At 42.7% G+C, this 21,984-nt stretch overlaps 1 protein-coding gene across 1 annotated transcript in view; it reads left to right on the top strand.

The window, feature by feature from the left end:
• LOC131192086 (complement C3-like) overlaps positions 1-21,984 on the top strand; it is a 172,135-nt gene that overhangs the window by 92,269 nt on the left and 57,882 nt on the right. The window contains exons 25-27 of the mRNA XM_058170905.1: positions 3,088-3,163; positions 18,501-18,663; positions 19,823-19,918. Of these exons, the coding sequence (XP_058026888.1) occupies positions 3,088-3,163; positions 18,501-18,663; positions 19,823-19,918 (335 nt within the window). The remainder of the gene's footprint in view (positions 1-3,087; positions 3,164-18,500; positions 18,664-19,822; positions 19,919-21,984) is intronic.

The raw sequence follows: 21,984 nt of genomic DNA, 5'->3' as shown, positions 1-21,984 counted from the left end.
TTATTTTATTTATTTGATTTTTATACCGCCCTTCTCCCGAAGGACTCAGGGCGGTGTACAGGCAAGATAAAACAATACAATATACAGATTAAAATACCATTTAAAAAACTTATTTAAATTAGCCTAAAATTAAAAAATTTCCATACTAAAAACCCCGTTTAAAAATTGATAAAAGATAAAATTCAATTTAAGACAGCCCCGCGCAAATAAAAAGATGCGTCTTCAGTTCGCGACGGAATGTCCGAAGGTCAGGTATTTGGCGTAAACCCGGGGGAAGTTCGTTCCAGAGTGTGGGAGCCCCCACAGAGAAGGACCTTCCCCTGGGGGCCGCCAGCCGACATTGCTTGGCGGACGGCACCCTGAGAAGTCCCTCTCTGTGAGAGCGTACGGGTCGGTGGGAGGCATGTGGTAACAGCAGGCGGTCTCGTAAGTACCCAGGCCCTAAGCCATGGAGCACTTTAAAGGTCGTAACCAGCACCTTAAAGCGCACTCGAAAGGCCACAGGCAGCCAGTGTAGTCTGCGCAGGAGCGGTGTTATATGGGAGCTACGCGGAGCTCCCTCTATCACCCGCACAGCTGCATTCTGGACTAACTGAAGCCTCCGAGTGCACTTCAAGGGGAGCCCCATGTAGAGAGCATTACAATAATCCAGGCGAGAGGTAACGAGTGCATGAGTGACCGTGCACAAGGCATCCCAATCAAGGAAGGGGCGCAACTGCCGAACCAGGCGAACCTGGTGGAAGGCCCCCCTGGAGACGGCCGTCAAATGATCTTCAAACGACAGCCGTTCATCCAGGAGGACACCTAAGTTGCGCACCCTATCCTTTGGGGCCAATAACTCGCCTCCAACAGTCAGCCGCGGCTGCAGCTGACTGAATCGGGGTGCCGGCATCCACAGCCACTCCGTCTTGGAGGGATTAAGCTAAAATGTTTTATAGATGGCATTTAGATCCTAAAAAACTTTCATGTATGTATCCAAATGTGAAAGCAAAATGTTGGAGATGTGATTGTGAGGATGCTACCTTTTATCATATATGGTGGACTTGCAAAAAAGTTAAAGCCTTTTGGATTAAAATATGGTGGATTATGCAGAACATTTTGAAAAAGAAGATCAAGTTTGTTCCACAGTTCTTTTTATTAGGAATAATTCCAGATTGCACTGTTATAGAGACAAAACTGATTTTGAACTTAATAACTGCTGCAAGACTATTGATTGCACAATATTGGAAGAAAGAAGACTTACCTACAATTGGAGAATGGATTAGTAAAGTATCAAATTTAGCAGAAATGGCAAAAATTTCTGCCTACTTGAAAGACTGTACACAAGAAAAATATATTTTGGAATGGAGGAAGTGGATTGATTATATTCAAAATAAGTATCAGATTAAAAAATATCGATTAGTTTTTGAGTGAAGTTAGGAATTGTTATGTATTAGTTTAAGAAAGAAGGGAATTGATAGTGTGATGGTGTGAAATGGAATATGTTTTATGTTATATTTTAGATTATGTTTGTTAGTTACAATACCCTGTATTCTGTTCTGGGAAGTCTCGGGGGGGGGGGGAAATGTGGGGGGGAAGGGGAAGACTATAAATTGATTGGTTGCCATTGTACAGGAATAATGGTAGAATTAAATAAGTTGGAATGGTGTAAAGTCGGGACTGCTCGGTAACCACTCCCGAAGGGAAAGGGTAAGGAAAGAGGAGTAAAGAAGGAAGAAAGTAGGTAGGCAGGTGGGTAGGTAGGAAAGAAGGAGGAGAAGAAAGGATAGGAGAAGAAGAAGAAGGAGAAGATAGAGGTTAGAAAGGATGGTAGTGAGAAGTGGGAAAGAGGTGGGGAAGTAGGAAAGCGAGGAGAAGGATGGTGGGGAAAGTTGAAGAAGGATGAGAAGGAAGAAAGGATTAAGGAGGAGTGGCGGTCGAGCAGCCCTGATTGAGTATAATTTGAGTATAGGATTGATTGTTGGATAAGTGATTGTATTGTACACTGGTCAAATTGTGGGAATTATTATGGAAAATAAAAAATCCCCCCCCCCCAAAAACACAATTATTTTAAGAGGTTCTGGGCTGTGATGAGGGAACTTCAGCTGGGATCGTCAGAGGAGCTTTTAAAATCTTTTTTTCCTCTGGCAATCCCAGATGAGTTGCCTAATCATCACAGGCTTTTAAAATCATTTTTAACAGCCTCTTACAATAGCCCCCACCCATGCCCAACCAATCCCCCCTCCCTACTTACCTAATTACTGCTACTTTCGGGCTGGCAAAGCCATGCTTTACATCAGTTGCGTCAGCTAGCAACAGAATCTGCCTGCCTGCAATCCATTTCCTCAGTGAGCAACTCAATCTGCCTGGGTTGCTGGCTGAGGAACTCTGGGAATTGAATTCCACAAACCTTAAAGTTACTAAGGTTGGAGACCCCTGATCTAAAAAATATAAATAAAATAAAATAATAAAATAAAATATTTGTGCAGCTTTTTGAGATTTGGTGTGTTTCTGTAGTGTTTCACTTTAACTACACAAACACACAAAATCTCACAAAGCTGTATGTGGCATTTTGTGTGTGTATGAGAGAGAGTCAGCTGTGTTGTGTTGTGTGTGTGTAAAGTGTGAAAGTTGGTTTTTGAGCTTTTTGTGGCTGTGTGAGGTTCCTGCTTGTTGCAGGGGCCATTTTGGATGAAGTGCAGCTGCTTTTACATTGTGTGCGAGTCAGTTGTGTTTTGTGGTGTGTATGTATGTAATAAGAGGTTTTTGGTACCTCTTATTGTTTTGTATACTTTGTTTATTATTTTTATTATTTATTGTTATTGGCCACGCCCACCCAGTCATCTGACCACCAAGCCACGCCCACCAATTAAGCCACACCCACAGAACCTGTAGGGAAAACTTTTAGATTTCACCCCTGGTGGGATGGTTTTACACTGAGACCAGAACACAAATCAAAACAATTGTGCAAAGGAAAAGCAGCTCCAATGAGACACACAGCAAAGAAAGAAGAGCATAAAACTGTTTTGGATGCCAGTCTGGATGCGAATGTGATTTTGTATGGCTGGAGCTAAATTTCACAGCTCTTTCTATCTTGTCCCTTTTCAGGTTATGCCCAGCAGTTGGTGTACAAGAAAGCAGACCATTCCTATGCAGCATTTACAAACCGTGCATCTAGTACTTGGTATGGACAAAAATATAGCCATTACTTTCAGATCATGGAAAGGCTTTCCTCTAACTTCCTTTAGAAATGTTCATACATTTTCATTTTCTAACTTCTGCTGGTGCATCTGAATCTCTTTGTATTTTTTTTTTCTTCATTCCTTTCTACTTACCTTTCCCTTCTTCCTAGAAGCTCCTTCCCTGGCTGTGCTTCAGTCCTTGACAAAATCCTCTCTTCTGATGATGGCTTGCCCATATATTATGTCTTCCTCTTTTTCCTCTTGTCTTCTCGTGTCTAGCATTTAAAATCAATCAGTTCTATTTTTTTCCCTTAAGAGAAGAATGGAAATTTGCTCCTGCTACAATAGAATAGAATAGAATAGAATAGAATAGAATAGAATAGAATAGAATAGAATAGAATAGAATAGAACAGGAAGGGACCTTGGAGATCTTCTAATCCAGCCCCCTGCTCAATCAGGAGACTCTATACTATTTCAGACAAATGACTGTCCAGTCTCTTTTTAAAAACCACCAGTGATGAAGCACCCACAACTTCTGAAGGCAAGCTGTTCCACTGGTTAGTTGTCCTCACTGTTAGGAAGTTTCTCCTTAGTTCCAGGTTGCTTCTCTCCTTGATTAGTTTCCATCCATTGTTCTTTTCCTGCCCTCTGGTGCTTTGGAAAATAAGTTGACCCCCTCCTCTTTGTGGCAGTCTCTCAAATAGTGGAATAACCACTATCATGTCCCCCCATGTTTCTCTAGACTAGCCAAACCCAAATCCTGCAACCATTCTTCATATGCTTTAGTCTCCAGGTCTTTAATCATCTTAGTTGCTCTTCTTTGCACTTGTTTGATATTCCATTCGTTGCAGAGTTTGTTTCCCAGTTGATAGCAATAACAATAGTTGTTAAGGGTAATTTGGGTTCACAACCAAGATTGTGGACTGTTGAGCAGAGTACCCTACACATGAAAATGACTGAGACTGGTTGTATACAATAACAGTCACTTGCAGACAAACTGGGGTTTGATATTCCTTTACTTTTAGGGAAAAGGCAAAGTCATAGTCCAAAAACAATTCCAGGTCATACACATATAAAGTCAGTCAGTCGGTCAGTCTTCTTACCAAAGTAGACTTGTAAAACAAACAAGGTCTTCTTTCAGTTTGGTTCAGTTCAATACACAACAGTCATATCTTGAGGAATCAGTAACTAGCCATGATCAAACAATGATCATAAAGCTCTAATACAGTTGCAGCATGTCATTAGGTTACAATGCTGTAGCGTCTCTGAAGATTCCCCAAACAAGCCATAATTTAGTAGTCCTTTTATACATTGGCTACAGAGCTCAACCAATCAGGATGCTTGCATGATGCAGCACAGCCTTAAAGCAATATCATGCCTTTCTACAAACATACATAGTTAGTTTATATATTGCCTGGCAAACTAGTTAGGCAAATAATACTTTTCTGACAATAGTACTTAGCGCTTGCAGAGTTAGCATATTGCCCCTAACAATTTGGGTCCTCATTTTACCCATCTCAGAATGATGGAAGGCTGAGTCAACCTTGAACCTGGTGAGATTTGAACTGCCAAATTGCAGTCAGCAGAAGTAGCCTGCAGTACTGCACTCTAAGCATTGTGCCACCTTGGCTCATCATATATCATGATATCAGAGTAGTTAAAGTTTCCCATTACTATTATGGTATTGTAAGGTCCAGCCTCTCCCCCTTATTCAAGAAAGTAAAGACTTCTGAAACTTGGCATTTCAAAAGGAATCTTTTATTGAAAAGGGGTGATAGCAAGACGAATTCAAAGCAGCCTCTGAGATCCCCCAGGGCATACAATTAGAAGAGAGTGAAGAGAACACAGTTGTTTTTAATATGATCGCAAAGGTCATTCATGTAAAGTATGAAGAGTGTTGGACCTAAAACACTGCCTTGTGGAACACCACTATTAACAGGTACAGGATTTGATAGAGCGTTTCCTATTTTGACCACTTGTCTGTTTGACAGGAAGGCAGCTATCCATTATTTAGGAGTCCAGAAATGCCATAGGATTTTAGTTTTAGAAGTAATTTGTTGTGTACCATCGAATCAAAAGCTTTAGAGAAGTCTATGTAAACTGCATCTATTGCTTTGCCCTGATCAAGTTGTGTAGTCCATATGTTTTTGCAATGTAGTAGTTGTAGATTACAGGATAATTTTTTTCGGAAACCAAATTGTTTGATAGAAAGTAGGTTGTTTGTCTCTAAGTGGAGGGTAATGGATTGGTTGATGGTTGATTCCATCTTTGCAGGTGACGCAACATAAAGAGATTGGTCTGTAATTTTCAACTAGGCTAGGGTCTCCCTTTTTGAAGATAAGTATGGCTTGTGACCATTGGTAGGGCAAGGTGCTGGTACTGAAAGATTTTTAAAAAATTATGCTTAGAGGTTCTGTAATTGCAGTGGAAAGCTTTTTAAAGAAGTATGCACATAGTCCATCAAGTCCAATAGATAGAGATGGTTTTAGATTGTGTAGTGCCTTTTCAACATTGTCTTCTGTAAAATCAATATGTATAAGATCACCATAATCATTGTAATTGTCTGTAGTATGGCTGGGAAATATTGGTTGTGTGTTGTTGTTGTTTACAAAGACTGAGCTGAAGAACGTGTTAAACAGATTGCCTTTAATGGGTTTGTCAATACAGTCTTTGCTGTTTGGTCCTTTTAGAGGTGGGATGGATCTCGAGACTTTAAGTTTGTTGTTTAAAAAATTATAGAAGGCACGGATGGATTTTGTGCGTAGAAGGTTTTCTTCTTGCTTGGTGTGATAATTGGTACATTCAGTCTTTATTGGCATAAATTTATTGGTTTTTGAAATTAGTTACATAGTTTTGTTTTTTCGCCAAAGAGATTTTTTTCTGGATTGTAATTTCCTTATTGATATTGGTAGTTTATTTTTTCTGGTTTTGTGGGATATTAGTGGCACATAAAGTTTAATGATTCTTTTGACTTCAAGCAAGAAAATGTTGTAATGGTCTTCAGCAGTATTACAGCCAGAGAATAGAATTTGCCAATCAAGATTTTATTTATTTATTTATTTATTTATTTATTTATATTTATTTATTTATTTATTTATTTATTTTGTCACAACAGTATATATAAACATAAGCATGAAAATAACTATATAATATATAAGCATATAAGTATGTAATAACTATATTAATTGAATATAATGAAAGGAAACAATAGGACAGGAATGGTAGGCACATTTGTGCTCTTATGCACACCCCTTACAGACCTCTTAGGAATGGGGTGAGGTCAATAGTAGACAGTTTTTGGTTAAAGCTTTGGGGATTTTGAGAAGAGACCAAAGAGTCAGGTAGTGTATTCCAAGTATTAATAACTCTGTTACAGAAGTCATATTTTCTGCAATCAAGATTGAAGCGGTTAACGTTAAGTTTAAATCGATTTATTCCGCGAGCCTCGGAACAGCTGATAGGCTCGGCGGCAGGCTCGGCGGTTTTCCTCAGCGTCTCCCCGGGGCGGTGGCTGTTTGGCGGTAGGCCCAGCGGCTTGGCGGCTCCCCTGGTGGCTCTTCTGATGTTTCTCGGTGGCGGCTCTGCCCTGACTCGGCGGCTCTCCCCCGGCGACTCTGCCCTTGGCGTTTTTGGCTACGGTCTGCCTGGGCCTGCGGGAAGATCGGCGGCCCAGTGACGGCCCAATGGCGGCTCTGCGGTCCTACGGCGGCCCTGCGGTGGCTCAGTGGCCCCCTCGGCGGCCCGGCAGCTCCCTCGGCGTCTCCCCACCTTCCTTGGGGCGGTGGCCGTGGCCGTGGCGGGCGCTGCGGGCCTTTGGGTCTGGCGGCGGTGGCGGCGGCGGCCCCCCCAGGGGCTAGGGGCCTTTTTTTCCAACAGTGCTGGATGGGACTTGGCCGGACTTCTCTCCCTTGGAGCCTGGCGTCTTCCTCGGCTTATCCTTCGGACTTCTGTCGGGGCCTTGCTGGGCCTCTGGCTGGGGTGATGACCACGGCGACCGCGCTTGGCTTCCGGGTATCGGCGGCGATGGCAGCGACGGCGGGCAGTCCCCCCACTCCCAGGGACTGAGGGTTTTCGATCAATGCCTGAGAATGGTCTTTCCATCAATGCCAGGGAGGAGGAGAGACGAGAAGATCGATCGCTGAGTGGTAGTGGTGGAGGGCCAGATGTTGCCATCTGGAGGGTTTCGCCCCTCGGAGGAGGACTCGGAGGTGTGGCTGGCCCTCTTTTAGACCCTCGGCAGCTCGGCCTTGGACTGTTCAATCAGGCCTGGAGCAACTGGGTATGGAGTCCCTGACATCAAGGCCCATATTGACTTTAACACCAATTGACTGACTTGATGGAGAATGGCTAGTCATCTGTACCTGGGGCAAGTGGGACCGTTTGGGTTTGAGGGCAGAATAACGGCCCCATGGAGCCCTGGAAGTCCACGGTTCATCTCGCCAGCCAGGGAGCCTAACCTTGCTATAATAACCGCGCTACAATAACACCTTGACATTTTGACCGGCCTGGATGGACTGCTGACCTTATGTACTTTTATTTACTTATGCGAAGATTTTCAACCGCAGACCTTCTTGCCCTGCGAGACTCCCCTCTCTCGCAGGTTTGGCCCTCCACATTATCGAGGGCATATCTTGAGGACGGGTTTTGGAACCCCGAGAGATGGCATGCGAAATCTAGGAGGCTTAGGGGATTTTTAATGAACTCTTTTAGTCGTTTTTTATCGGGGGATTTTAAGGGGAATTTTAGGGGGGGGAGGGAAAGGGTGGGTGTTGGGGGTAGCCCGCCGAGGGTGGGGCCAGTCACTGCGCGTGTTTGCGGCGGAGGGTTAATAGGTCCGAAGGTTTAGGGGGAGGGTGATGTTCCAGATGACAATTGTGGTTCCATCTGTGTGGTTAGTGGGAGAGGCAGATATGGCGGAGGGCCAGACGAGACCTGGGAGCACGTGTTCGATGTTTGAAGGCGATCACGTGCTCCGGCCCCTCAGTTCCTACCCGTTCCTCAGGAGGCCATGACCCTCAGAGCTTGGATCTTCGGTTGATGTTATGTAATGCCCGGTCCGTGGCTAATATAGCTCCCCTGATCTGCGATCTTATTCAGAAGTCCGCGGACCTTATGGGCATTACGGAGACCTGGTTGGGCCCGGAGGGGGGGGGTGCCCCTTGTTGAGTTGTGCCCTCCAGGTTTCCGAGCATTTCATCAACCGAGGACCCAAGGTAGGGGTGGGGGGGTGGCGGTTGTTATTAAGGAAGATCTAGAGCCGAGGAGGCCACTGTTCCTCAGATTGCGGCTGTGAATCCCTCTATGTGAGGTGGGGCCATAGGAATCAGTTGGGCTTGTTGATCGCGTACCTGGCTCCTTGCTGCGTGACCACAGCCCTGCCCGAGCTGTTGGAGGTACTGGCTGCTGTGGCGGTTGAGACCCCAGACTTATAGTCATGGGGATTTCAACTGCCATCAGTTGCCTTGCCATCGACGGCAGCCGGGGAGTTCCAGGCTTCCATGACGGCCTTGGACCTGATTCGAGTAAATGATGGCCCTACGCACATGGGGGGAGGCATGCTGGAACTGATTTATATCTCTGGACAGTGGTTAAATGATCTGGTATTAGATGATTTAGTAACAGAACCAATGTCATGGTCGGATCATTTCTCCTTCGCCTAGACTTCGAACCGCCATTCACCACCGCAGGGAGACGGAACCTATACGGTGGTTCCGTCCCAGGCGCCTGATGGACCCTGAGAGGTTCCAGACGGAGCTTGGGGCATTCCCTGAGGTTCTGGCCCACGGCACGACTGAGGAACTGGTCGTGGCCTGGGGGCAGGCGGCCGGGGCCCTGGACCGTGTCGCGCCTTTGCGGCCTCTGACCCGGCGAGATCTCGTCCGCCCTTGGTTCTCCGAGGGGCTGAGGAGATGAAACGCCGGAGAAGACGCCTAGAGAGCACCTGGAGGTCCAGTCGCTCCGGCTGATCGTACACTAGTTAGGACCTATTCTAGGACCTACCTAGTGGCAATGAGGGAAGCGAGGCGCTCCTACGCCTCCACCCTCATTGCGTCGGCAGATAACCGCCCGGCCGCCCTGTTTCGGGTGACCCGCTCTCTCCTACATCAGGAGGTGCGGGATGACCCTTGCAGGACGAGCCGAGGAGTTTAGTGGTTATCTATACGATAAAATCGCTCAGCTGAGGGACGGTCTGGACCGAATTTGGGATGATCCAAGCGAGGAGAGGAGGCACGTCTTGTTGAGCACATTTGGGATGAGTTTGACCCTGTGGCTCCGGAGGACGTGGACAGGTTGTTGGGGAGGCTTCACGGCACGACATGTTTACTGGACCCGTGTCCTTCCTGGCTGGTACTGGCCACTCAGGCGGTGACACGAGGCTGGCTCCAGAGGATTATCAACGCTTCTTTGTTGGACGGGGTTTTCCCTGCCGCCTTGAAAGAGGCGGTGGTGAGACCCCTCCTTAAGAAGCCCTCTTTGGACCCAGCTATTTTGGGTAATTATCGTCCAGTCTCCAACCTTCGCTTTGTTGCGAAGGTTGTAGGGGGGGCCGTGGCGCGGCAGCTGCCCCAACACCTGGATGAAGATGTCTATCTAGACCCGTTCCAGTCCGGCTTCCGACCCGGATACAGCACGGAGACAGCTTTGGTCGCATTGGTGGATGATCTCTGGAGGGCCAGGGACAGGGGATATTCCTCTGCCCTGGTCCTATTAGACCTCTCAGCGGCGTTCGATACCATCGATCATGGTATCCTGCTGCGCCGGTTGGGGGGATTGGGAGTGGGAGGCACCGTATATCGGTGGTTCTCCTCCTATCTCTCTGACCGGTCGCAGACGGTGTTGACAGGGGGGCAGAGGTCGACCGCGAGGGGCCTCACTTGTGGGGTCCCACAGGGTCGATTCTCTCGCCTGCTGTTCAACATCTACATGAAGCCGTTGGGTGAGATCATCAGTGGTTTCGGGTGAGATACCAGCAGTACGCTGACGACACCCAGCTGTACTTTTCCACCCGGACCACCCCAATGAAGTTGTCGAAGTGCTGTCCCGGTGTTTGGAAGCTGTACGGGTCTGGATGGGGAGAAACAGGCTCAAGCTTAATCCCTCCAAGACGGAGTGGCTGTGGATGCTGGCACCCCGATTCAGTCAGCTGCAGCCGCGGCTGGCTGTTGGAGGCGAGTTACTGGCCCCAAAGGATAGGGTGCGCAACTTGGGGGTCCTCCTGGATGATCGGCTGTCGTTTGAAGACCATTTGACGGCCGTCTCCAGGAGGGCCTTCCACCAGGTTCGCCTGGTTCGGCAGTTGCGCCCCTTCCTTGATCGGGATGCCTTATGCACAGTCACTCATGCGCTCGTTACCTCTCGCTTGGATTACTGTAATGCTCTCTACATGGGGCTCCCTTGAAGTGCGCTCAGAGGCTTCAGTTAGTCAGAATGCAGCTGCGCGGGTTATAGAGGAGCTACGCGTAGCTCCCATGTAACACCGCCTCCTGCGCAGACTGCACTGGCTGCCTGTGGCCTTCGGGTGCACTTTAAGGTGTTGGTTATGACCTTTAAATCGCTCCATGGCTTAGGACCTGGGTACTTACGGGACCGCCTGCTGTTACCACATGCCTCCCACCGACCCGTACGCTCCCATAGAGAGGGACTTCTCAGGGTGCCGTCCGCCAGACAATGTCGGCTGGCGGCCCCAGGGAAGGGCCTTCTCTGTGGGGCTCCACACTCTGGAACGAGCTTCCCGGGTTTCGCCAAATACCCGACCTTCGGACATTTCGTCGCGAACTCAAGACTCATCTTTTTATCCGCGCGGGGCTGGCTTAAAATGGGATTTTATTGTTTAAATTTATTAATTTTAAACGGGGTTTTTTAGTATGGTAAATTTTAATCATTGGGCTAATTTAAAATAAGTTTTTTAAATCGTATTTTAAATTTGTATATTGTATTGTTGGTTTTATTATGCCTGTACACCGCCCTGAGTCCTTCGGGAGAAGGGCGGTATAAAAATCAAATAAAATAAATAATAAATAAATAAATAATTAATTTTGTCTGCTACTTTTTAAATTCTCTGATCTTCCCACCTGGTCTTCCAGGGGCTTACTCAGCTGGTAGGGGAAGTTTTTCTCCTCAATCTTTCCTGGGAAAGTTTCACTCTCCAATCTTTCCTGGGAAACAGAATTGGCTAGGCAATTTAGGATGTCAATTAATTATACTGAAAAAGTTAAGTTTTAAAAGTTTGCGGCTAAAACAGTCTGTTTTCTGTTTTCTTCCGGTTGGAGGGTTTTTAGAAAAAGCCTGCTTTTGCAGTTTTCAGGAACAGCCGAAACTCTCCTTTGTTTAGAAGACAATTAGCTGTTTACTGTAGCTACGTGGGAGGGTTTTTTACACTGATGGTAGATTTAAATCTAAGTGAGTTGAATGGAGCTTTTTAAAGGTAGCCTTAAAGGAAAGGAGCGTTTTAAGGTAGCGCCGGTGGGAGGATTTTTTACAATGATGGTAGATTTAAATCTGAGTGAGTTGAATGGAGCGTTTCCAAGAAGTTTTGTCTTGGAGTTGGGGATGAAGCACTGTTCTGATTATATGCTGGGAAAACAATCTGATGATCTGGCAATCTCTCTCACACACTGGGGATTTTTCTCACATACGTTACTGAGATCTTTCATATGCTGGGGATATCTCTCACACGCTGAGGATTTTTCTATCACGTTGGAGTCTCTCTGGGAAGATGATCTCTCTCACTCTCTTTAAAAAGTACCTCTTTAAAAGTATCCCTTTAAAAAGTATTTCTGGGCGGCTCCTTGGATTGGAGTAAGGTGGCCGTCTTTCTCCGTGCTCTAACTTTCTCTCTTTCAGCCTCTTTGCGCTCTCTGTGCTTGCTCTATGTGGGAGCTCTCTACGCTCTCTCTCTCAATCTTTTTTTTAAAAAAAACTTCCTTTCTTTTGTGATTTTTTGATTTTTTTGAGGCCTGGAGAATAGCGACAGCGATGACGGTAAGGTGGGGGTGGCGGTGGGGTGGCGGCGGCAGCGGCAGCGGCAGCGGCGGGTGAAGGGGGATTTTACTACCCGATGATCCTTACCTCATCTTCCCCAATGTTTTCAGTTCTTTTCTTTCTTAAAGGTTGCTTGGGTGAAAAATAAGTCCTTTTGCAAGCAGCTTCAAACAGAATCCTCAACACCACGGCTGAGAGTTCATTGTCTATGAGATCATAGTTGGCTTTTTTAAAGTTATAACAGTGACTCTGGACAAGCCACTCTTCCCCTCTCCCTCCTAGCTAGCAGCAACCTAGTGATATTTGGCTTACAAAATCAAGCAAGCAACTATTTTATTTATTTATTTATTTATTTCATTTTGTCACAACAGTACACACAAACATCGACATAAAAAAACACACCATAAAAGAAATATATATATATATATAAGTAAAAGTATGCAACAGCTATATTAATTTGATATAATGAAGGGAACAATAGGACAGGAACGGTAGTGTCAGCCTCCACTCCAAGCTTCTCTCTATCTGTCTTCTATGTGTGCAATTTGTTTTCAGTAGCTAGAGTGCAGCTACTGAGTACAGGTAGGCACTTTTGTGCTCTTATGCACGCCCCTTATAGTCCTCTTAGGAATGGGGTGAGGTCAATAGTAGACAGTTTTTGGTTGAAGATTTTGGGATTTTGAGTAGAGACTATGGAGTCAGGTAATGAATTCCAAGCGTTAACAACTCTGTTACAGAAGTCATATTTTCTGCAATCAAGTTTGAAGCAGTTGACATTAAGTTTGAATCTATTGTTTGCTATTGTATTATTGCAATTGAAGCTGAAGTAGTCTTTTACAGGAAGGATATTGCAATAGATGATTTTGTGGGTTAAACACAGGTCATGTCGAAGTCGGCGGAGTTCTAAGTTTTCTAATCCCAGGATTTCAAGTCTGGTGGTATAAGGTATTTTGTTGTTTTCGGAGGAGCGAAGAACTCTTCTAGTAAAATATTTCTGGAAGCGTTCGATTGTATTAATGTCAGAGATATGGTATGGGTTCCAGACGGATGAGCTGTATTCAAGAATAGGTCTGGCAAATGTTTTGTATGCTCTAGTTAGTCGTGTAGAGTTTTTGGAAAAGAAACTGCGTAAAATTAGGTTTACAACTCTTAGAGCCTTTTTTGCTATGTAGTTGCAGTGGGCTTTGGCATTTAGGTCATTTGATATGAAAAATCCAAGATCTTTGACAGGGTGGGGGTCATCAGTAAGGTAATGACCATCAAGCTTGTACTTGTTGATAGGGTTCTTTTTTCCAATATGTAAGACTGAGTAATTGCTGGTTGAGATTTGGAGTTGCCAAGTTTTAGACCAATCAGAAACAAAGTCAAGGTCTTCTTGAAGGGTAGAAGTATTGTTAGTGGTATTAAATAGTTCGACATCGTCAGCAAAGAGAACACAATAACTTGAGATAAGGTCACAGAGATCATTTATGTATAGTATGAAGAGCGTTGGTCCAAGAACACTACCTTGAGGAACACCACTTTTGACAGGAACAGGATTTGATAGAGCGTTGCCAATTTTGACCACTTGTTGTCTGTTTGATAGGAAGGCATTTATCCAATTGTGAAGAGGTCCCGAAATGCCGTAGGATTTTAGTTTTAGGAGAAGTTTATCATGTACTACTGAATCAAAAGCTTTGCAGAAGTCTATGTAGATTGCATCTATTGCTTTTCCTTGATCAAGGTTGGTAGTCCATATGTTTTTGCAGTGGAGATGTTGTAAGTTATAAGACATTTTTTTTCTGAAACCAATTTTTTTTTTATTCAAAAAGTTTTACAGAAAATTTCCCCTTCCTCCCCTCCCTCCCCTCCTTCACAACCCCCCCCCCGGCTTCCCGGAACGAGCACAAGGTATAGTTAAAAATAAAACAAACATATGCTAAAAAATTTTCATCCCAACTTAATTATACTCCTACAATTCTCATCAGTTCCTAACTTCCCCCGAAAACAATCAAGAATAATACATCATAATCATTCAAAAGCAGTCTAATAACTCTTAGTCTGATATCTACTTTGAATATAGTCAATCCATTTTTTCCATTCCTTTAAGTATCTTTCTTGCATATTGTCTTTCAAAAAGGCTGATATTTTCGCCATCTCAGCCAAATTGGCAACTTTCAATATCCATTCTTCTATTGTAGGTACTTCTTTTTTCTTCCAATACTGTCCTATTAGTAATCTTGCTGCTGTTATTAGATTTAAATCAATTTAGTCTCAATTACTGTACAGTCCGTAATAATTCCCAACAGGAAAAATTGCGGCAGGAACTTTCTTCTTTTTCAAAACATTTTGTAAAATCCACCCAATTTTTATCCAAAAGACCTTTATATCCTTACAAGTCCACCAAATATGAAAATATGTAGCGTCATCACAATTATATCTCCAACATTTTGCTTGCATATCTGGATACATACACGATAATTTCTTAGGATCTAAATGCCATCTATAAAACATTTTATAAAAATTTTCCCTCAAATTCTGTGCCTGCATGAATTTAACATTTCTAACCCAAATTTTTCCCAAGTTTCCAATTTTTTTTTAAATTTTTTTTTACATTTATACCCCGCCCTTCTCCGAAGACTCAGGGCGGCTTACAATGTATAAGGCAATAGTCTCATTCTATTTGTATATTTTTTACAAAGTCAACTTATTGCCCCCCCAACAATCTGGGTCCTCATTTTACCTACCTTATAAAGGGTGGAAGGCTGAGTCAACCTGAGTCAATAATATTGGCTCCTGAAAATTTTGTGCCCACTTTATCATACAGTCCTTTACCAAGTCCCTTTCAGAATCTATTTCAAGTAACACATTATACAATCTCTTTATATGCTCCTGAGACTGATTTCTAATTTGCTTTACCAAATTTCCCTCGTTCTGCTCTATACCAATTTTTTGATCTTCCTTCCATCTAGCACATAGTTGCTCATATTGAAACCAAGTATAATTTTTCCCTTCTTCTTTTAGTACGTGCAAAGATTTTAATTGTAAATTACCTCTTTCAGTATACAAAAGATCTTTATATGTAATCATTTCCTGATTCTGTTCTATATTTATATTCTCTATTGTATGTCTAGGACTTGCCCACATAGGAACCTTATAATTTAGTTTATAAGAGTATTTTTTCCAAACACATGAAGAGCAGTTCTTAACACATGATTTTTAAAGGCCTTATCCACTTTTTTGTCATAAATTAAATATGCATGCCATCCATATAGCAAGTCATAACCTTCTATATTCAGAATTCTTTCCTCCGTTAAATTAAACCAATCACTTATTGCAGAGAGAGCAGCTGCTTCATAGTATAATTTAAAATTGGACATTTTTAAACCTCCCCTTTCCCGAGAATCTTGAATTATTTTCATTTTAACCCTAGCTTTTTTACCTTCCCATATAAATTTGTTAATTCCCATCTGCCATTCCTCAAGATTCTTATCTTTCTTAATTATTGGTATCATCTGAAAGAGGAATAAAAATCTAGGTAAAACATTCATTTTAATAGCAGCTATTCTCCCCAGCAATGATAATTGCAATTTTTTCCAAACAATCAATTCCTTCTGAACTTTTTCCAATAAAACCTCATAGTTATTCTTATACAATTTCACATTTGACGATGTAATATAAACCCCTAAATATTTAACCTTCTTTACAATTTCAAATCCTGTTATTTCCTCTAATTTTTCTTTCTGTTGTCTGGCCATATTTTTTATTATCACTTTTGTCTTTTTCTGATTTACCTTAAACCCTGAAACCTTCCCATATCAATCAATTATTTCCAACAAAGATATACTAGAATTTATAGGGTTTGTTAAAGTAATCACCAGGTCATCTGCAAAAGCTCTCAGTTTATATTCATGTTGTCTAACTTTAATTCCCTCTATCTCCTTTACTTCTCGTATTTTATCCAGTAATGGTTCTAGAGTTAAAATAAACAATAATGGTGATAAAGGACATCCCTGTCTTGTTCCTTTCACAATCTTAAAAGATTCTGTTAAGCTACCATTAATTATAATCTCTGCTGTTTGCTCTCCATAAATTGCCCTAATTATTCTTGTAAAACCATCTCCAAATTGCATCTTTTCTATTAATTTAAATAAAAAATCCCAATGCAATCGATCAAAAGCTTTCTCTGCATCAAGAAAAATAAATGCTGCTGGAATAAAATTTTTCTTTTCTAAATACTCCAGTAAATTAACAATCTGCCTAACATTATTCCTCATCTGCCTCCCTTTTATAAATCCAGATTGATCATTGTGAATTCTTCACTGCAAAATCAACATTAATCTGTTAGCTATTATTTTAACAAAAATCTTATTATTTAAAAGTGAGATTGGCCTGTAATTCCCAGGTTTAGAACAATCCTGTTCCTCTTTTGGTATCAATGAAATAAAAAGCTGAGGCAACAAAATGTTTACCTAACTTTGAATTTATTAAGTACTTTTGATCTGATAATTTAATATGTATTTCTTGTAAGCAAATCACATCATTTCTAAATTGTTTCAAATAATGAAATATTTTTCTTCTCTTCTGAGCTGAATTCAAACCATTGACATTCCAGGTCAAAATTTTATTTGCCATTACTGGCCTGCTGAAGCTTTTGAGCGATCAGCTGAAGATCGTCCTCCCGTATCTTCGGCCTTGCTCCTCCCACCGCTTCTGTAGCAGAATCCTGAACTTTACTTTGAGTTTGTTGCTCCTTTTCTTTACACTTAAGGGCTCCCCTCGTCAGTCTGTGTTCTTGTGGTTGTTCCTCAGATGGTAACATCACTGGGATCACCTCAGCTTCCACACCCATTTGAGTCTCTTGAATTCTTTTTTCTATTATTTCTATTTCAAGTTTCAGCACGGTAGAAAGAAAATCTTTGGCCTTAAGCACTGTATCAATACGATATCTTTTTCCTTGATAATACACTGTCAAACCAACTGGAACCTCCCATCTAAATTGAATCTGGTATTTCTTAAGTTCTTGTGTAAAAAATGTAAAGTCCTTTCTATCCCTTAACATCTTGGGAGGAATCTCTTTCAAAACCTTTAGCTCCTGTTCTCCTATTTTCAAATTTTTCTGAAATGCAACTTGCAAAATTTGATTTCTCACTGTCCTTTTCAGAAAATAAACCACAATGTCTCTAGGAAGTTTCTTCTGCCTGGCAATCCAGGAATTAACTCTATAAATTTTGTCAATTTGATAAGCAACCTCTTGCGGATCAAGTTCAATAAGTTCAGCCAGAGCTTCTGATAAAAAATTTTTTAGATCTTCCCCTTTCTCCTCATGCAGGCCCCTAATTCTCAGAGCTCCTTCCATCATTCTATACTGCATCACCACCACTTGATCTTCATTTTTGTCCAATTTGATTTGCATTCCCCCCATTCAATTTTCTATTTGCTGATTTGACTGAGCAATTTCTTGCACCTCCTCCTCCGCCACCTTCAGTCTTTTTGCCAAACCTTGGAAAGCCATCAGAATATCTTTTCTTATTTTTTTCTTATTCTCTTTTATTTCTTCTCTTATTTTCTCATTATTGTCCATCATCTCCTTAAACCTTTCTTCAAACACTTTCCCTTGCTCTTTAATCAAATCTTCCAAAGCTGGTTCAGAACCTCTTCTACCACCAGTCTTAGGTGGTTTAGTAGCCATTTCAATTTTTAAAAATCACAAAATTTAAGTCTAGAAACTTCTCTTTTCCCCTTTAAGTATAGGAGAGCTCACTTCATTACAATCCACAAGTAACGTTTCTTAGCTTCTTAGTTACACAGCCTGTTTACAGTTCCATTTCTTCACTTTCACTTCCTTTCAGACGCCATCTTAAACAGTCAGTTAAAACAAAGGGAAAAAAAGTTTCTCTTTTTAAAAGGTAGAAGTCAGGAAATCAAAAATACTTGCAATCCAGTAGTTGTTCACTCGTGCTTGTTCCGTCTGCTTATAGAAATCCACAAAGAAAAAGCAATTAGCAGAGATGGACACTTTCTTCTTTTCCTGCTTTTGCAGGAGTGCACTGAAAATCGGAGCTTGGCAGGGTTATTTATGGGACTCGACCCTCCAGGGCTCTGCTTAAAAAAACAAAGCCCCTGGGGAGATCTACTACTCCCCCGCTGCTCTTATCTCTCCCTTTCATCCAGGAAGGGAAATTAAAGCCGGCTTTTCCTGGCTTTTACGATGTTCAGTGTGGAGCGCCTTAATCAGCGAAGAATGTGGCGCCACCAGAAGCCTGAAACCAAATTGTTTATTTGAGAGAAAGTTTAAAGAAGGTTTAAAGAGAACTACTGGTACTTGTATTAAGATCTTCATCGAAATGGTTGGTTAATGCATTATCTTCTTTACAGGCTGACAGCATATGTTGTAAAAGTCTTTGCCTTGGCTGCCAAAATTGTACCAGACATTAGCCATGGAATCATTTGTGGAGGTGTGAGGTGGCTGATTCTGAACAGGCAACAACCAGATGGAGTGTTCAAAGAAAATGCCCCTATACTTTCTGGAACAATGCAGGTATGGTTTCCTTCCTTTCTTCTTTCCTTGCTCCCTTCCAATAAATCCAAGGATTTTAAAGTTCTTAACTGAAAAAGACCCAAGCTCAGGTATTAGAGAAAAGATTGTACTGTATAAGATAGTTTGTTGCTAGTTCCTACTCTAATGACATGGGTTATTAAAATTCAGATAGGACATGAGGATAGCAATAGCACTTAGACTTATAAACCACTTCACAATGCTTTCCAGCCCTCTCTGAGTGGTTTACAGAGTCAGCACATTGCCCCAACAATCCAGGACCTTGGAAGGATGGAAGGCTGAGTCATCCTTGAGCCGGTGAGACTCTAACTGCCTAACTGCTGACAGCAAGCAGTCAGCAGAAGTAGCCTGCAATACTGCATTCTATCAACTGTGCCACCACAGCTCTACCATTACCATTACCAAAGTTAGCCTTGGTAAGATTTGGCTTAATGAGAGAATAGATCTCATGGAGGAATTTGAAGATAAAATCTGCTTCAAAGACAAAAAAACAACAACAACAACAACCAAAAAAAAACATACAGCAGAGAAAAACAACAACATAGTTGTTGAGTGCTCTGTGTGGCTCGGATTCTGTTCTTTTCCTGTGAGATCATCAGTTCAGTCTAATCCTTGACCTCTTTGCCTGCCTTCCACTCCTCTTTTTACAAAAGGCTGGAATTCTGATGTCTACAAACTATTACTTGGTTTTTGTTTTTAAAATAGTGTCAACTAGTCAGATTCAGAGCATGAAGCCTTGAAATTTCCAGGCTATGCCTGGCTTAAAGTAAATAATTAAAAGTTTCATTAAAAAGACTCATTTCTTATTCTTCTATAGATTGACAGAGTATTCATTTCCTAGAGTTTGCTATCCCTTGTTCTTACCCATGTAAGAACAATGTAACATTGTTAGGGTAATTTAGAGCTACAACATGGCTACTCAAAGTCAAATGGTTTCCTCAAACTTCAGCTCTTCAACAACACTGCATCTTGAGTGGACAAACATGGATGGCCACTATATAGAAGCCAAGAGATACAAAAAACCCTTAACTCTGCTGCTCTCCCATGTATCTCCTATGTATAATTGCAGAGTAGTATTTATTTATTAGCATTACTTTTGTCTTTTTGTCCCCCCCCCACCTCTTCCCCTGTTTTCTTCTAGGGAGGACTTAAAGGTGCTGAACCAGAAGCATCTTTAACAGCTTTCATTCTGATTGCATTATTGGAATCCAGATCAATCTGCAATGAACATATCAATGTACGTGATGTTGTGATAGGAAGTGGTATGAGGGGGCCAAAATATGATCACATCCCTTAGGGGTTTTTCGATCATAGTATTCCATTCACAACTTCTTGGACCCAGTACTAGAAGCCTTCAGGCTCTCCAAATAGCCTAACCAGCATTGCTATAGTTTATACTTTATTAATTTCAAATCAAATGAAACTAAGATAAATAATCAATTCAGTAAGGATACTGTTAGAAAATTACACATATACTTTCAAGCCAGAAAGGTATTTAGATCAGTTAGGTAAAGGTAAAGGTTCCCCTTGCACATATGTGCTAGTCGTTCCTGACTCTAGGAGGCAGTACTCATCTCCGTTTCAAAGCCAAAGCCAGCCAAAGCCAAAGCCAGCACTGTCCGAAGACCTCTCTGTGGTCATGTGGCTGGACACGGAACGCTGTTACCTTCCCACCAAAGGTAGTCCCTATTTTTCTACTTGCATTTTTTAAGTGCTTTTGAACTGCTAGGTTGGCAGAAACTGGGACAAGTAACGGGAGCTCATCCCATTATGCAGCACTAGGGATTCAAACCAGTTGACTGCCGACCTTTTGATCGACAAACTCAGCATCTTAGCCACTGAGCCACCACGTCCCTGTCCTAGATCACTTAATAACCTTTAAATATCAAAGAGCCTTTCCACTGCTGCAGTGTAATTTTTATCACCATCATTCCTCAAATTTAGAGGAAGATTTTAAAAGATCTATGCAGAAATGGTTTCTGCAAGTGGATCATGCAGTATTGCAGCTTTTACGGTGGAACCCTATTTAATGAATTTATGTTCAACATCTCTTCCTGTATAAAAACCTTAAAATGACACATATGATGGCTAAATTAGCATTATTAGCATGTGAAACATAGAAGCAGAAAATGGCAGCACATATTTATTTTAATAATAATAATAATAATAATAATAATAATAATAATATTTTAATTTGTATACCGCCCTTCTCCCGAAGGACTCAGGGCGGTGAACAGGCAGGTAAAATACAAATATACACACTAATTAAAACAACCCTTAAAAAACTGATTAAATTAGCCCAAATATTAAAATAACTTACACCCCTATAAAATTATAAAATTTAAAAAACCCATCGAATTAATTAAAATCTAAAGATAAAAAAATCAAGCTAGTCCAGCCATACGAAATAAATAGGTTTTAAGTTCGCGGCGAAAGGTCCTAAGGTCAGGTAGTAGTTGAAGTCCAAGGGGAAGTTCGTTCCACAGGGTTGGAGCCCTCACAGAGAAGGCCCTCCCCCTGGGGGCCGCCAGTCGACACTGTTTGGCTGACGGCACCCTGAGGAGTCCCTCTCTGTGGGAGCGCACCGGACGATGGGAGATAGAGGCCGGCAGTAGACGGTCCCGTAGATAGCCCGGTCCTAAGCCATGGAGCGCTTTAAAGGTGGTAACCAATACCTTAAAGCGCACCCGGAAAACAACAGGTAGCCAGTGCAGTCTGCGCAGGATAGGTGTTATATGGGAGCTCCGAACAGCTCCCTCAATAACCCGCGCAGCCGCATTCTGGACTAGCTGAAGTCTCCGGGTGCTCTTCAAGGGGAGCCCCATGTAGAGAGCATTGCAGTAGTCCAGGCGAGAAGTAACGAGAGCATGAGTGACCGTGCATAAGGCATCCCGGTCCAGGAAGGGACGCAACTGGCGGATCAGGCGAACCTGATAAAAAGCTCTCCTGGAGACGGTCGCCAAATGATCTTCAAAGGACAACCGACCATCCAGGAGCACGCCCAAGTTGCGTACCTTCTCCATCGGGGCCAGTGACTCACCCCCGACAGACAGCCGCATCTGCAGCTGACTGTACCGAGGTGCCGGCATCCACAGCCACTCCGTCTTGGAGGGATTAAGTTTGAGCCTGTTCCTCCCCATCCAGACCCGTACGGCTTCCAAACACCGGGACAGCACTTCGACCGCTTCACTGGGGTGGCCCGGGGTGGAAAAGTACAGCTGAGTGTCATCAGCGTACAGTTGATATCTCACCCCAAAGCCACTGATGATCTCACCCAGCGGCTTCATATAGATGTTGAACAGG

The sequence above is a fragment of the Ahaetulla prasina genome, chromosome 2 (assembly GCF_028640845.1).
Source record: "Ahaetulla prasina isolate Xishuangbanna chromosome 2, ASM2864084v1, whole genome shotgun sequence".
Taxonomy (NCBI): domain Eukaryota; kingdom Metazoa; phylum Chordata; class Lepidosauria; order Squamata; family Colubridae; genus Ahaetulla; species Ahaetulla prasina.
This window is presented reverse-complemented; position numbering and strand designations above follow the sequence as displayed.